This window comes from Pseudozyma flocculosa (assembly GCF_000417875.1).
Source record: "Pseudozyma flocculosa PF-1 unplaced genomic scaffold scaffold00015, whole genome shotgun sequence".
Classification (NCBI taxonomy): Eukaryota; Fungi; Basidiomycota; class Ustilaginomycetes; order Ustilaginales; family Ustilaginaceae; genus Pseudozyma; species Pseudozyma flocculosa.
In genome coordinates this window covers 503,160-515,595 of record NW_006920883.1, presented here as the reverse complement: position 1 = coordinate 515,595, position 12,436 = coordinate 503,160, and the positions used below count along the sequence as shown (strand labels likewise).

At 62.9% G+C, this 12,436-nt stretch overlaps 4 protein-coding genes across 4 annotated transcripts; 1 reads left to right on the top strand and 3 right to left on the bottom strand.

The window, feature by feature from the left end:
- Nucleotides 1-661: 661 nt before the first annotated feature.
- On the bottom strand, nucleotides 662-3,682 carry PFL1_04651 (uncharacterized protein; the record flags this gene model as incomplete). The annotated part of the gene is made up of 1 exon (XM_007882177.1): nucleotides 662-3,682. One exon carries the CDS (start codon nucleotides 3,680-3,682, stop codon nucleotides 662-664), a length of 3,021 nt encoding a protein of 1,006 aa, XP_007880368.1.
- Nucleotides 3,683-4,873: 1,191 nt separating this feature from the next.
- Nucleotides 4,874-7,191, bottom strand: PFL1_04650 (uncharacterized protein; the record flags this gene model as incomplete). The annotated part of the gene is made up of 7 exons (XM_007882176.1): nucleotides 4,874-5,497; nucleotides 5,623-5,972; nucleotides 6,100-6,294; nucleotides 6,417-6,548; nucleotides 6,663-6,755; nucleotides 6,909-6,975; nucleotides 7,156-7,191. The coding sequence occupies 7 exons, from the start codon at nucleotides 7,189-7,191 to the stop codon at nucleotides 4,874-4,876; spliced, it is 1,497 nt and encodes a 498-aa protein (XP_007880367.1).
- Nucleotides 7,192-9,620: 2,429 nt separating this feature from the next.
- PFL1_04649 (uncharacterized protein) lies at nucleotides 9,621-11,179 on the top strand (the record flags this gene model as incomplete). The annotated part of the gene is made up of 4 exons (XM_007882175.1): nucleotides 9,621-9,804; nucleotides 9,914-10,407; nucleotides 10,701-10,986; nucleotides 11,097-11,179. 4 exons carry the CDS (start codon nucleotides 9,621-9,623, stop codon nucleotides 11,177-11,179), a joined length of 1,047 nt encoding a protein of 348 aa, XP_007880366.1.
- Nucleotides 11,180-11,658: 479 nt separating this feature from the next.
- Nucleotides 11,659-12,202, bottom strand: PFL1_04648 (uncharacterized protein; the record flags this gene model as incomplete). The annotated part of the gene is made up of 3 exons (XM_007882174.1): nucleotides 11,659-11,714; nucleotides 11,845-11,979; nucleotides 12,112-12,202. 3 exons carry the CDS (start codon nucleotides 12,200-12,202, stop codon nucleotides 11,659-11,661), a joined length of 282 nt encoding a protein of 93 aa, XP_007880365.1.
- Nucleotides 12,203-12,436: the final 234 nt, after the last annotated feature.

Sequence of the window (12,436 nt, the reverse complement as noted above, 5' to 3'; positions counted from 1 at the left end):
CGGGGCGAAGCGGGTCGATGAGAGGTCAAGGAGCCCGACTGACCGTCTCATTCACCTGTGCTCGGGGCGTCGTCCGATATCTTCAGCCGGAGGCCCAGACGCACGGCCAACCCACATCGTCTTGCGCCATGGGCGCGTAGCCAAGCATGCCCCCGTGAGAAAAGGATCCAGTAACATTGTCTGCGGAGACAATCGAGCGAGACGAATCCGTCAGGCCGGGCGGCAGCTAGCCGCCTGCCTCAACCAGCCCGCAAAGAGCGCCCGAGGCGCACAGAGGCGCCCGAAGGAGCTCGATGGAAACGCCGCTACCATTTACGGCTGGGCAGGCATCGATTTGCCACCTGCCATGACAGCTGCTTCTGCCAAACAGAGCTTTGCTCAGCCCCTGCTATTCCAGCTCCCGATCGACCGGAGGGAAAAGGAGCAGCCAGACACGCCAAACGAGTGGCAGCTGACGCCCCCGGTCGTATCGATACCTCGCGTCTGTGGTCGCCCTCGGACGCAAATCCGTGATTGTGCAGATAGGGCTGGTTGGTACGACGAATCTGTACACGTCTGTTGCTTGCCTGAGTCTGTGCGGTGCGTGACATTGGTATAGTAACGGGGTCATGTCTGTTCGTGAGGTTGTCTTTTCCGCCTGGGATAGCATGAGTTTTCGTCCCTATTCGTTGCGCTTCTTGGCCTGGACCACGAGCAAGTTGGCCGTCAGTCCACCTAGAAGCAGCCCCTCTGTAGCCGCACCGAGCGTCCTGCCCATGATTTTGAGCTCGTTCTTGGCCTCGTCGACCAGCGCGCGTCGACCAGGAGCGACCGCTGCCCCGTCGGCATCGCGATGCATTGCCTCGACTTCTGCGCGAAACTCCTTGGGCCTCTGGCCAAGCTTACCCCGACCGACGAGGACCATATCGCGCTCGCCGTCGACCAGCGACAGCAGCGAGGTCAGGATGCTCCGAATCGGTCGGACATTCCCAGGTGTGGCCTCGGGAGATAGGGGCAGCGCCACAAAGTGTACGCCGTCGGTCGTTTGCGCTGCGGGTAGAGGGTCGCCGTCGTCGTTGCGAACCTCGGCCGAGGCCGACGAAGGCGAAGGCGCATCGGCCTGTTCGTGCACCGTCGAGAGGATGGCTTGCTGGCCAAAGAGGAAACGGGCATCGGCCCGCGCGGCTTCGGCTTGGTAGACGGTCTGGAGGTTGATCGACGCCTGGTTTTCCTCTTCAGCCACCCGCTCTTCCTCCTCCGTGGTCTTTTGCGTCCGCGCCCTGGCGGGCTGCGATGCAAGGTTCTTGATGGTGTCGCTCAATGTGGCCGCGGAGATGACGACGCCATCGACATCTCCTTCCGACGCCGAAACGATGCATTGCAAGAGTTCGACGGCGGCCCGGTCATCTGCGCCGCCGAAGAAGGGGACCAAGATCCGACGGCGGCCTCCCGGTCTTTGGAGGCCTAGCCTGGCCTCCTCTCGTCTCAGGCTTTCTGAGCGTATTGCTGATAAAGGCGCTGCGCTGCCGACCCCGCCAGTTCCTGGCCAAGCATCGAAGACCCCGCGGTCTATCAACACGCCGGTGGTGCAGGTGCGCCGAAGGTCCGTGAAGATGCGCGAAGGAAGGGCATGCGCATCAGAGTCGGCCTGCCAGAAGGCGCCGGCAGCGTCATCGTCGTTGTAGGCCGACTGCTGACTGCTGGAAAGCCCGCTCGCCGCTGCAGCGGCCCCAAGCCACGAAAGGCCGCGTCCGAACGAGCTCGAAACCTCCCACGAGACCACAACCAGGCCGCCGCCTAGATCCGTGTTGCCGCTGGCTGCTGCCGACACCCGAAGACGCTGCATGGCCTTGGCGTGCTGCTTGGCGATGGCATCGGTGAGGTCGGCACGCGGGACCGTGAATGTGTCTGGCGGCAGGACCTGGTGTTCGTGTTGCAGCGTTGCCGTCGGCATCGACCGACCGGGACCGCCGTGGAGGAGATCGTGCTCTGCCGCCAGCTCGCCGGAAGTCGGCACCGCGTGTAGCCTCTGGACTGTTTTGAGGCTTTCGAGCATCTCGTCGCGCCGCCGGTCGTCCGAATACGTGATCAGCTGCATGATCGAGGACGTGGTGTACTCAATGGGCAACAGGCGAATCAGATCCAGAGCAATATGGCCGGCGTTCTGCTTGTCCATCTCAGCATCGGCACTGCCTCGTGCGGCGACCAGACCGGGATGCCCCAAGACGTTGATCAGAGACATGAGCGCCTGGATCGCCGGATTGGGCGACGTGATCGCCACAGTGATGGGGAAGTCGGATGACGTGGTTCCGCGCTTCTCGTTGTCGACGCCGCTCGGCTGTGCTCTGCCGGTTCCTTCCCCGTTGGCGGCGTCGGCGGCCTTTTCTTCCTCCTGCTGTAGCGTCGAAAAGTAGACGCGGCGCGACAGCGGGCGGACGGTGATGGTGGTGCAGAGGAAGCAGGTCACCATCATGGCAAAGACGCGCGGGCTGACGACCTCGAGCTGCAAGGCGACGTTGAGGATGATAATCTCGATGATGCCCTTGCTCTGCATCAGGCTGGCGACGCACATGGCCTGGCGCCACGGCATGCCGGCGAAGCGGGCCGAGAGGGCAGTGGCGCCAAACTTGCTCACAAAGATGCCGACGACGAGCAGAAAGATGAGCCCCCACGTCTTGCCGCTGTCGAGCAGCTTGAAGTCGGTGCTGAGGCCGCTGGTGACAAAGTAGAGGGGCAGTAGGACCATGATGACGAGCGTTTCAATGCTCTCGGTCACCTTGACGGCAAAGTTGCCGTGCGGGCAGCAGACGCCGAAGGCGAAGGCGCCGACGATGGGGTGGACGCCGATCGAGTCGGTGAAGAAGGCGCTGACCAGAGCGCCGACGAGGGCGATGACGAGGAGGTGCTCGGGCACGCGATCGCCTGCGCCGACGGCCATGTTGAAACCGCTGCGGCCGATGAGGTGCATCATGAGGGGGCGGAAACCGAACCAGAGCGCGGCGATGTAGCCGGCTGCGGTGAGGAGCTCGTAGAGGGCATTGATCTGCTTTCCACCGGTACCGAGTGCGCTGCCGAGGGCGAGGAGGATGTAGCCGATGAGGTCGTTGCAGACGCCGGCGGCGATGGTGATGGATCCGAGCGTGGTGCTGAGGATGCCCATCTCGGCCATGATGCGCGAGAGGACGCTGAGCGACGTGACGGCCATGACGGTGCCGACAAAGAGGAAAAAGGTGGTGAACTGGACCGTCTGGTCGGTCTCTAGCTGCCAGATGAGGCGGGCGATGCCGACCGACACGGCAAAGGGGATGGCCATGCCCGGGAGGGTGATGATGGCGACCTTTTTCCAGTACTTTGCCATGAGGTCGGTGTCGGTCTCTAGCCCGACGAGGAAGAGAAAGAGCGAGAGGCCGATTCCCGCGAGAAGCTTGAGGAGGCCGAGGGCGCTTGGGGGTATAATGGTGCTTGTGAAGCCGGGGATGTTGCCGAAAGCGGTGGGGCCGAGGAGAATGCCGGCCAGAAGCTCTCCGACGACGGCGGGCTGGCCGATGCGCTGGAAGATCTTGCCGAGGATCTGGCAGAGGGCGATGATGATGGTGACCTGGGTGAGGAAGAGGGCGAATCCGTTGGTGGTATCGATGGAGTTGCTAGGATCAAAAGTGAGCGGGTCCACGCCGCTCAGCCAGCCATGGTCGGGCGAAGGCATGGTGGGCCAGGTACGGTGGCCGCAGGACCAGCCTGACGTGGGTCTGGAGCGATGAAGACGACGACGAGAACGAGGACGAGAGCCGGGCCAGACAGAGGCAGAGGAAGCGGTCTAGCTCGAGCGGAACGAGGTTGGCTTGTGGACGACGCAAAAGCGGGGAGGATGGTGAAAAGAGGACGGGTAAGGCGAGCGTCACGGGCTTGGTGTGGAGCGCGAGACGAGGGGCGAAGCCGGTGTCGGAGTGTCGTCAAGGAACAAGGACGGAATGCAGGAAGGGCAGGTGACGAGACGTATGCGACGAACGAAAGAGGTGGTGGACGGGAGCAAGCAGGGCCAAGGCGGGGGCAATGGAGGGGGGAGGGTAGGTAGGGAGTGCAAGCTACCGAGTACCCAAGTCGACGAGCAGCGGGCTGAATGCACACCACACGCTGGACCCTTGGAGACAAGCACTACTAGACGACGCCCTGAACCCCCAGGCCTCGCCTCGCCCCGCCGTACTCTGAGGCAGGGGCCGGCCAATTGCCAGCGCAAAAGAGAGAGAGGGGGAGCATGCATGCATGCCCACCCACGCGCTTGCGCCCCTTGCGGCTTGCTCCTTTGGCTCTCTACACTTGGGTCGGCTGGGTGGGCCTTTTCCAGAGCCGTCGTTGGTACCGGTAACGCGGTCAGACGACGCCGGCCATCCCTCTCATCTCAGGGGCTGCGCCTGGTGACCCAGCCTTGCTTGTCGCAGTCGCAAAACTCAGCCAGCCACCCATTCACCACGATACCCCTTTGGCCCCCAGCCTAGGCTACTTAGGTAGCATCGCGCGCCTGTCGACCTCCATCGGCCTGGGACGCCTCTTTGCCATCACCCTCACCCGTCCTCCGCCTCCTCGCGTTCAAAGCCATCGTCAGGACAGGCCAGACTAGCAGCAGCAGCTGCATCAGCAGCAGACACAGATGGCCGTGGCGGTACGTCGAAACCTTGAGGATTGCAAACGAGCGACCGAGAGCGTGACCAAAGCGAGAGGCCCAGAGGCAGATGGCGACGAGGGCGGTGGCGACCATGATACACGTACGCAGAGAAACAGAGGGAGTGGGGGAGCGCCAGGAATGGGAAAACAGCCAGTCGACCAAAGGACGACACTACTACCGAAGAGGTTGGCCCGCCAAAAGCCCACACCTTGGCTTCGGCTCATGGCATCGGCGCTAGGCGCTCGACGAGTCTGCCGCCTTGTCCTTGTCCTCGTCCATGGCGTCGGCCTGCGACCCCTCCTGACTCGGCTTGACCGCCACCTTGACCGCATCGCTGCCGCTCTCGCTTGCCTTGGCCACCTCGCGCGGAGACTCGACAATCTCCGGCTGGTGCTGCAGCTCCGGCCGCTCCTCGCCCTCGCCCTCGGCCCCGCGCCGCTCAGCTTCGGCCTTGCCCTCGTCCTCGAGCTCCTGCACCTTTTCCGTCTTGCCCGCCTCGTCCGTCTCGGAGCCGCCGTCGCTCGAGTCGTCGGGTGAGACGTAGGCCTCGTACGTGATGCCCCCGTCGTCGTCGGTACCCGTCCCAGGTCGGAAGACGATCCCCGCCCCTCCCAACGCGCCCGCCAAGCCGCCAAGCAGCCTCGCCCGAGGGTCCATCCGGCCGCCGCCGCCGCCGCCGCTTCCCGCGCCCGCAGAGCCCGGCTTCTTGTCCGGGTGCATCTCGTAGTAGTACTGGAATGGCGACCGCAGCGTCTCGGGCGTCTCCCAGCCGATCTTGTTGTCCACCCGCTCCTTGACCCACTGGCGCCATTCGTCCTTTGTCCGGCCTCCCAGCAGCGCGATGATGCACACCGTCATCTGTGGTACGGCCGAACGGCGAGCAAGGGACGTGCGGGGGGAGAAAGAGGGTGGCGGAGAGATGCTGTTGTCAGCCAGACGCCACGCCATCCACGCGAGGTCCCTACGCGGATCCGGCCACTCACGTTGTCGCAACCGACCGACTCGGTGTGGGGTGCGAGGCAGAACTCCATCATCTCTTCGCAGATGGTCTGCAGCTCCTTGCCCTCAGCCACGCCGCGGCGCACAAAGTCGACCACCGTCTGGTTGCTCATGCAGTCCCAGATGCCATCGCAGGCGAGCACCAGGAACTCTTCCTCGCCGTTGATGTCGTGCGTGATGATCTCCGGGTCGGCCGTGACGATCTGGTGCTCGGGCCCGAGGAAGCTGCACTGCTTGTACTCAAAGTCGCCGATGGCGCGGCTCAAGGCGAGGTTGCCGTTGACCCTCTCCATCTCGACGTATCCGCCCGCAGAGAGGATCCTCGAGTGCTCACCTGCAGAGGAGCGAGTAAGAGGCCGCAAACGGCAGGAAAGCGGAACGTCAGTGTGTCTGGCTCCAGCGCCATCCCGCCCGAGGCCTAAGTCTTTCTCCCCTCCCACAGACTACGGAGGCACACTCACGTTCGTCCGTTGGCTTGTGATCATGACTCAGAGCCTTTGCCTCGCCCTTGACGCCTAGCACGCAGCGCGAATCGCCGGCATTGGCCACGATAATCTGCCGCGCAGCCTTTGCGGATGGATCGTCGTTCTTGGGACCGGCGACCAGTAGGGCCGCAACAGCTGTGCATCCGGACGGGTCGTGCTTCCAGCTGTCATCTGAGCGCAGTCAAAAGGCCGTTGCAGTTGAGGGATATGGTGAAAGCGGGATATGGTGAAAGCGGTCAGTACGGCAGGTCGGCAGCACAAATGCAGATCCTGCACTTGCGGCCGCCACGCACCTCCGAGGAAATCCTCATCCGTCTGGAGAAATGCCCGCTTCAGAGCTGCAGGGTAGTCGCCCTTCTTGTAAGCCTCGGTTTCGGCCAGTCGCTTGTGGAGCGTCTCTCCGGTGAAGTTGGCCACCGTCTTGCCTGGACACGGGCGACGATGGCAAGGGAGCAGTGGCATTGACGATGTCTGATCAGCATGTATGGACCATGCAAGGAAGAGGGAGCGAGCAATCTGATTTCCAAAGGGTTACGCACCGCCATGGCCGTCGTAGACGGCAAAGAAGCTCGCCTTCTCGTCGCCGGTCTTGCCATCCAGGTTCAGGATGGTGGCATGCGCGTCCTCCATACCTGCACAAAGTTAGAGCGCAAAGGCGCAGAGGGGAGGAAGCAGCAGTTGCGAAGCGTGGAACCGCCCGAGGTCAGCGCGAGGCCGGCCGCGGCCAAGCCGAAGCGACTGGCAGCGCCCAGCTCATGGTGTGCGAGCCTTGCCATCAAACTCACTGATGCGCCAGCCTTGCATCTCAGAGACTGCATAGACCAGGGTGTCATCTTCGCCGGAGGACGAATGCTGCTCGAAGCGCATCATGAGGCGAGATGGAAGAACGGGTCAGAGTCGGCGCCGAGGACAAGCGCAGAGAAGAGGGGGCGCGCCGGGGATAGCGCGAGGACAGCCTGCAGGGCCTGGCCCTGTGCACGCCGATTTGCGAGCCCCGAAGCTGTCGCCGTGGTGAATCAGAGTCGACCTCACCTTCTCGGTGATGGGCTCTGACAAAGTCTGACCCATGTTGGCGTTGGTCTAGGGAAGGGCCCGTCGGTAGGGCGGGGTCGGTTGATTGCAGGTGTGAGGAGCCTGAAAGCAGTGAGCGTTGGCGATGATCGGTTCTAGGCGATGGATCAAGTTTGGGCGACCTGACAAAGGTCGTCGAGCTGGCAGGGCTCGGCTTTTCGAAGAGAAAGCGCGGCACGGGTCGAGAGGATGTGCGGATGAAGAGGGACCGTTCTGGCTACGCCACGGGACGAGTCAGAGGCGAAAGGAGAGAGGAGAAGAGGGAAGATGAGGGCTCGTCGTGATAGGTAGGTCGGTGGTCGGTCTAACGATGAGGGAAGATCAATTGCACGTTTCGCAGGCGGTGGGCCGTTTGGCGCGTGTGTAGGCTTGGGCGGGCGCCGAACGAGTCGTTGCCGAGGGAAAAAAGGGTGAAGAAGAGGTCCGGAGGAGAGAGCCAGGAATGCAACAAGGTCGATGACAAGGTGGCGGAGATTGGGATGGCGGAGGGATGGAGGCTCGGGGGTGAGGGGCCCAGGGCTGCGAGAGACGGTTTTCGGTCGGCAGATGACGCCGCCAGGTCTACTGTATGGGGCGCGCGGGCGAGACCAGGCCAGGTCAGGCCTATAGCCTGGCGAGGCGAGGTCAAGCGCGACCTGGGCCAGCATACAGCACGGGCAGGCGGGTTTAAAGTGCCTGCCCCAAGCCGGCTGTGAAGGATCTAAGAACCTCAAAACCCGATTACAACACGGCCCGGACGCTCGAAGGGGACGAGTTGAAAACCCCGTAATCCAACAACAGCACTGTGTATAGAGGCCAGGCCTGGCAGGCAGGCATTTGAATTGTTCAAGTGGCTGGCCGCGTAAGGCCCAACACAACACCCCCACGCCCTCTTGAATCTTTCTGTCAAGCAGAGGTGACGGTAACCGCTTCTGCGGGGGCAAGCAGCTTAGCAGCGGTAGCAGCAGGAAGGGACGGCGCGCACGGATGTGGCGTCCAACAGCACGACAAGAGACGACGATGCATACATGGTTCGAGAGCAGCACGACGACGACGACGACGACGACGAAGACGACGACGACGACGGGGAGAGGGTGCGAGCATCGGGTGCTGAGAATAACATCGATGGGCCCCAACAAGGCGAGGACCATCTGGGACGCAGGCGGCCGCTCTGCTGTCGACGATGGCGGTGGAAGGTCTGCCTGTGTGTCGCTTGTCTACACCACGACGAGCCCCTCTGCTTGCTTGCTTTGCGAGCTGCTCTACCCTGCTTCGGCTCGCCGGCAAGCCGACTTCCAACGCACGCACGGCCACACGACGGAAAGCGAAGCAGCAGACAGGCCAGGCCAGGCCAGGCCAGGCCAGGCTGGCTGGCGTGCTTTCGCGCAGGTGCAGTCGGTCGCCTCCCTCGATCTACGCCTGTTCTCTCTCCAGGAGGTCGGCTCAGACGACGTACTGTACGCTTGCATGCGCGCTGCTCCACTCTAGACTACACTGCCTCTCTCAACGGCCGAGTCATGGCCATAGGGCGACGTCGACCAGCCATCATCAGAGGCAGGCAAGGAACAAAACTCAAGCTGCTGTCAACAAGCCCAACGAGCTAGGCAGCAGGCTCCGCTGGAACCCATCACTTATTAGACGTTCCGTGCCGACGGACGCGACGGACGGCCAGCGGGCGGGCGCACATCGTGGTAGATGGGGTCGGGCTCCTTTCGAGCCCCGGCGGCTCAGCTTGGGCTGCGAGAAGCGGACGTCTTGAGTGGGACGCCAGCGTCAAGGTGGCCTGGCGGGTTGGCGAGACCAACAGCAGCCTTCCAGATGCCATGGGCCCCCCGGAGTGCCCCTCCACCGGGACAACCACCTTGCTTGCCTATCCCTCCAGCAGATGAGAGGGGGGCAGGCGACGAATGCGGTTGTGAGCCCCGTTGACCGTCAGCCATGGCGGAAGGCAGGGCGGATGCTGGCTGGCTGGCTGGCTGGCTGCACGTCGGTAGCGGGAGGACGAACTGAGCTTCGGGTCCGAGCGCGGTGATCAGAAGAATACAGGCTGGGCTCTCCCGGCCAGGGTGCTTGCAGCCAGCCTTCTGGCGCCCAAGTTCAGAATCAGGAAAATTGCGGCAGAGAGCAAGGCAAAAGACGAGGGCAACGCGAGCGAGCCCACCGCCCCCGCCAGCAGCCTCGCCAGACCAGGCCAGGCCCACCCGAATACGATATTCCACTCCAGACGCAGATCCACAGCGGCACCCGACACCATCACCCCGCGCCCGGCCACCACCATCACCATCACCATCTCCATCTCCATCGCCGTCGCCTTCGCCGCCCTCGATCCGCCCTCCTCGCGCTCCACTCCATCCTCTCGTGCCAGGTAGCGCAACACGCCTACGACCTACACCCCTCCGCCCCATCATCTGACCCGGCCACCTCGAATCGGCGACGTACACGCCACCATGCGTCCTATCCTCCTCTCCGGACACGAGCGCTCGCTCACCCAGGTCAAGTTCAACCGAGAGGGTGACCTTCTCTTCTCCGTTTCCAAGGACAACGTCATCAATGCCTGGTTCTCCCACAACGGAGAGCGGCTCGGAACCTACGATGGCCACAACGGTACCGTCTGGTCCGTCGACGTCGATGGTACGTGATGCAGGTCGATACCAACCCGTAGAGGCACCCCTGCCCGAGCTCCCTCGGCCCGCAGACCCTGACTTTGTTCTTGCCTTGGACATTTCGGTCTGCTATTCAGCTTCATCCGAGCTCCTCATCTCCGGCTCCGCCGACAACCAGATGAGGCTCTGGGAGGTCGCAACGGGCAAGTGCCTGTACACTTGGGAGTTCAACACCGCCGCCAAGCGCGTCGCCTTTTCCGAGGACAACACCCAGGTCCTCGTCGTCAACGAGGCCCGCATGGGCTTCCGCGGAACGCTGCAGGTCTTCCGTCTCAACCGCGACCCCGCCACTTGGTCGCAGCAGAACCCCGAGCCTATCCGCACCATTACCTTCTCCGGTCCCAAGGCCGTCGTCGCCGCCTTTGCGCCCCTCGACCAGTACATCATCACCGGCCACGAGAACGGAAAGGTGGCAATGTACTACCACGACGACAAGGAGCCGGAGAGCGGCATCGATGCCGAGCTCGAGGAAAACTCTGTCGACGCTCATGGCGGAGAGATGATCACAGACCTGCAGATGAGCCCAGACAGGACATACTTTGCCACCAGCGGAAAGGACAAAACCGCAAAGGTGAGCTTTTCCATGCATCGACCTGGGGAGAAAGCAAGGCGGAACCAACGTCCTGCAGCCGAAGGGGAGACGTTCGCTCGAGCCGGACCTTGCCGCACCGGGACATTCCCACGGCCTGAAGCTCGAGGGGTGCGACCTTGAAGCCTTTTTTGGGGCGCCCGAGCGGCTACTTCCGCGTAGGACTGGTGGCGGCTCTGCATGCCTTGCAGCAGCGTCGCACCTGCGACAAGGGTCACATGATGTTTCCGGACAGGTTGCGCTGACGCCCACGACACCTGATCTTCCCCAACCAGCTCATCGACACCAAGTCGCTCGCCATCCTCAAAACGTTTGCCACCGAGACGCCACTAAACAGCGCCTCGATCCACCCCACGAAGCCATTTGTCATTGTCGGAGGTGGTCAGGAGGCGATGAACGTTACGACGACGAGCGCGAGGCAGGGACGTTTCGAGACGCGGTTCTGGCACAAGGTGTTTGAGGAGGAGTGCGCAAGGCTGCCCGGCCACTTCGGACCGATCAACACCATCGCCATCCACCCGGCAGGCAAGGCGTACGCTTCGGGAGGAGAAGATGGCTACGGTGAGTCCGGCATCTCGAGCAGCAGCGGTGGCAGCATGCATGAACTGATCGCTGATCGCCATCCTCGTCGACTGACCTGCGTCGGCACGCTGGCATTCGCCTTACCACAGTCCGCGTCAACTGGTTCGACCCTGGCTTCTTCAGCTCCAAGCTCTACGGACCGGATCTCGAGCTCGCGCTCGAGGACCAGTAGCGAAGCCGTCGCCGAGCTGCCGCGTCCGCCCATTCGTGGGCCAGTCGTCCGCCTGCGCGAGCGCGCACACAAAAGGAGTCTGGGCATCTCGGGACCTGCTTTCAGTCCCCACCCAGCTTCAGCGTCGATGGACGTCCTACCACGATGAATGGCCGTGCGATCCCCGCTTCGCGACCTTCGATGCCCGCTGCTACCGGTACCTCTCTCCATCTGTAGAATAGCACCCTTTTACCAAGCAAGGCATCCCCCGTCGTAGCCGAACGCCCGCCTGATGATGTCCGACCACAGTACGCGGCATGCCTGCCAGCCCGGTAGCTGCACGCCTGGCTGTCTTGTGGCAGACGTACGGGCGGAAGACCCACGCACGGCAGATGCCTCGCAGTGCCATGAGGGAGCGAGCTGTCGAAATCGCCGTCGCGACAAAACCTGTTTGCCATTGCTGCCGTGCCCGCGACGACAGAGGTGGTTCGAGCTCTACCTCAGCCCAGTATGAGCTCGTAAATGATGACGACGATGTTGACGGCAATCAAGGGGACTGTGGGTGTGCGATGCCGGACGGATGCCAGCCGAGACGACGGTTCGAGGCAATCGGATCGATGTCAGACCTCGGACCGCGAAGAATCGTTGCGGAACCCCAAGGGCGGAGGGTGGATGGTTGCACTCACTCCTCATGAGAACCCGCACTGCGCTGATGAGGTTGACGAGCCTTGCTTTGATGCTGGCGTCCTGACCCATCTGTCCGGGAGTGGGACCGCCAAAGCCTTGGTCGAAGGACTGAGGCTGGTTTGACGACCATCCCACTGATCGTAGCCAGGCAGAGGAGGGGGCAGACGCACGATGCCAAGGATCAGTGCGTGGTCCGACGAGGGCTAGGTCAGGGGAGCTGGCTGGCCTGTGCCGGACAAGGTGGATCGAAAGAGGATGCGACTCACCTCGCGCCAGAAAGCGCTCCTCATTGAGGATGGCGATTGCGTTGATCAGGAGAAGGGTGACATAGAAGATGCCACCTAGACCCAGCACCATCTTGATGCGAGGGAGGGGTAGGCAAGATACGGACTCCGCGGCTCTAAGAGGGCGGTGGTCGCGGTCGAGCCAGCGGCGGCGGCACTGAGGGCTGCACCGAATGGGGTTAGAGTAGGAAGTGGCGGGATGAGCAGCGATGGCCGACAGGGAGTTCGTCGTCTGTGGATCCGGAAAGGCGCAAAGGGCAAGACAGTCCCGAGGCCGAGAGGAGCAGCGATGGATCGTGGCGATGGG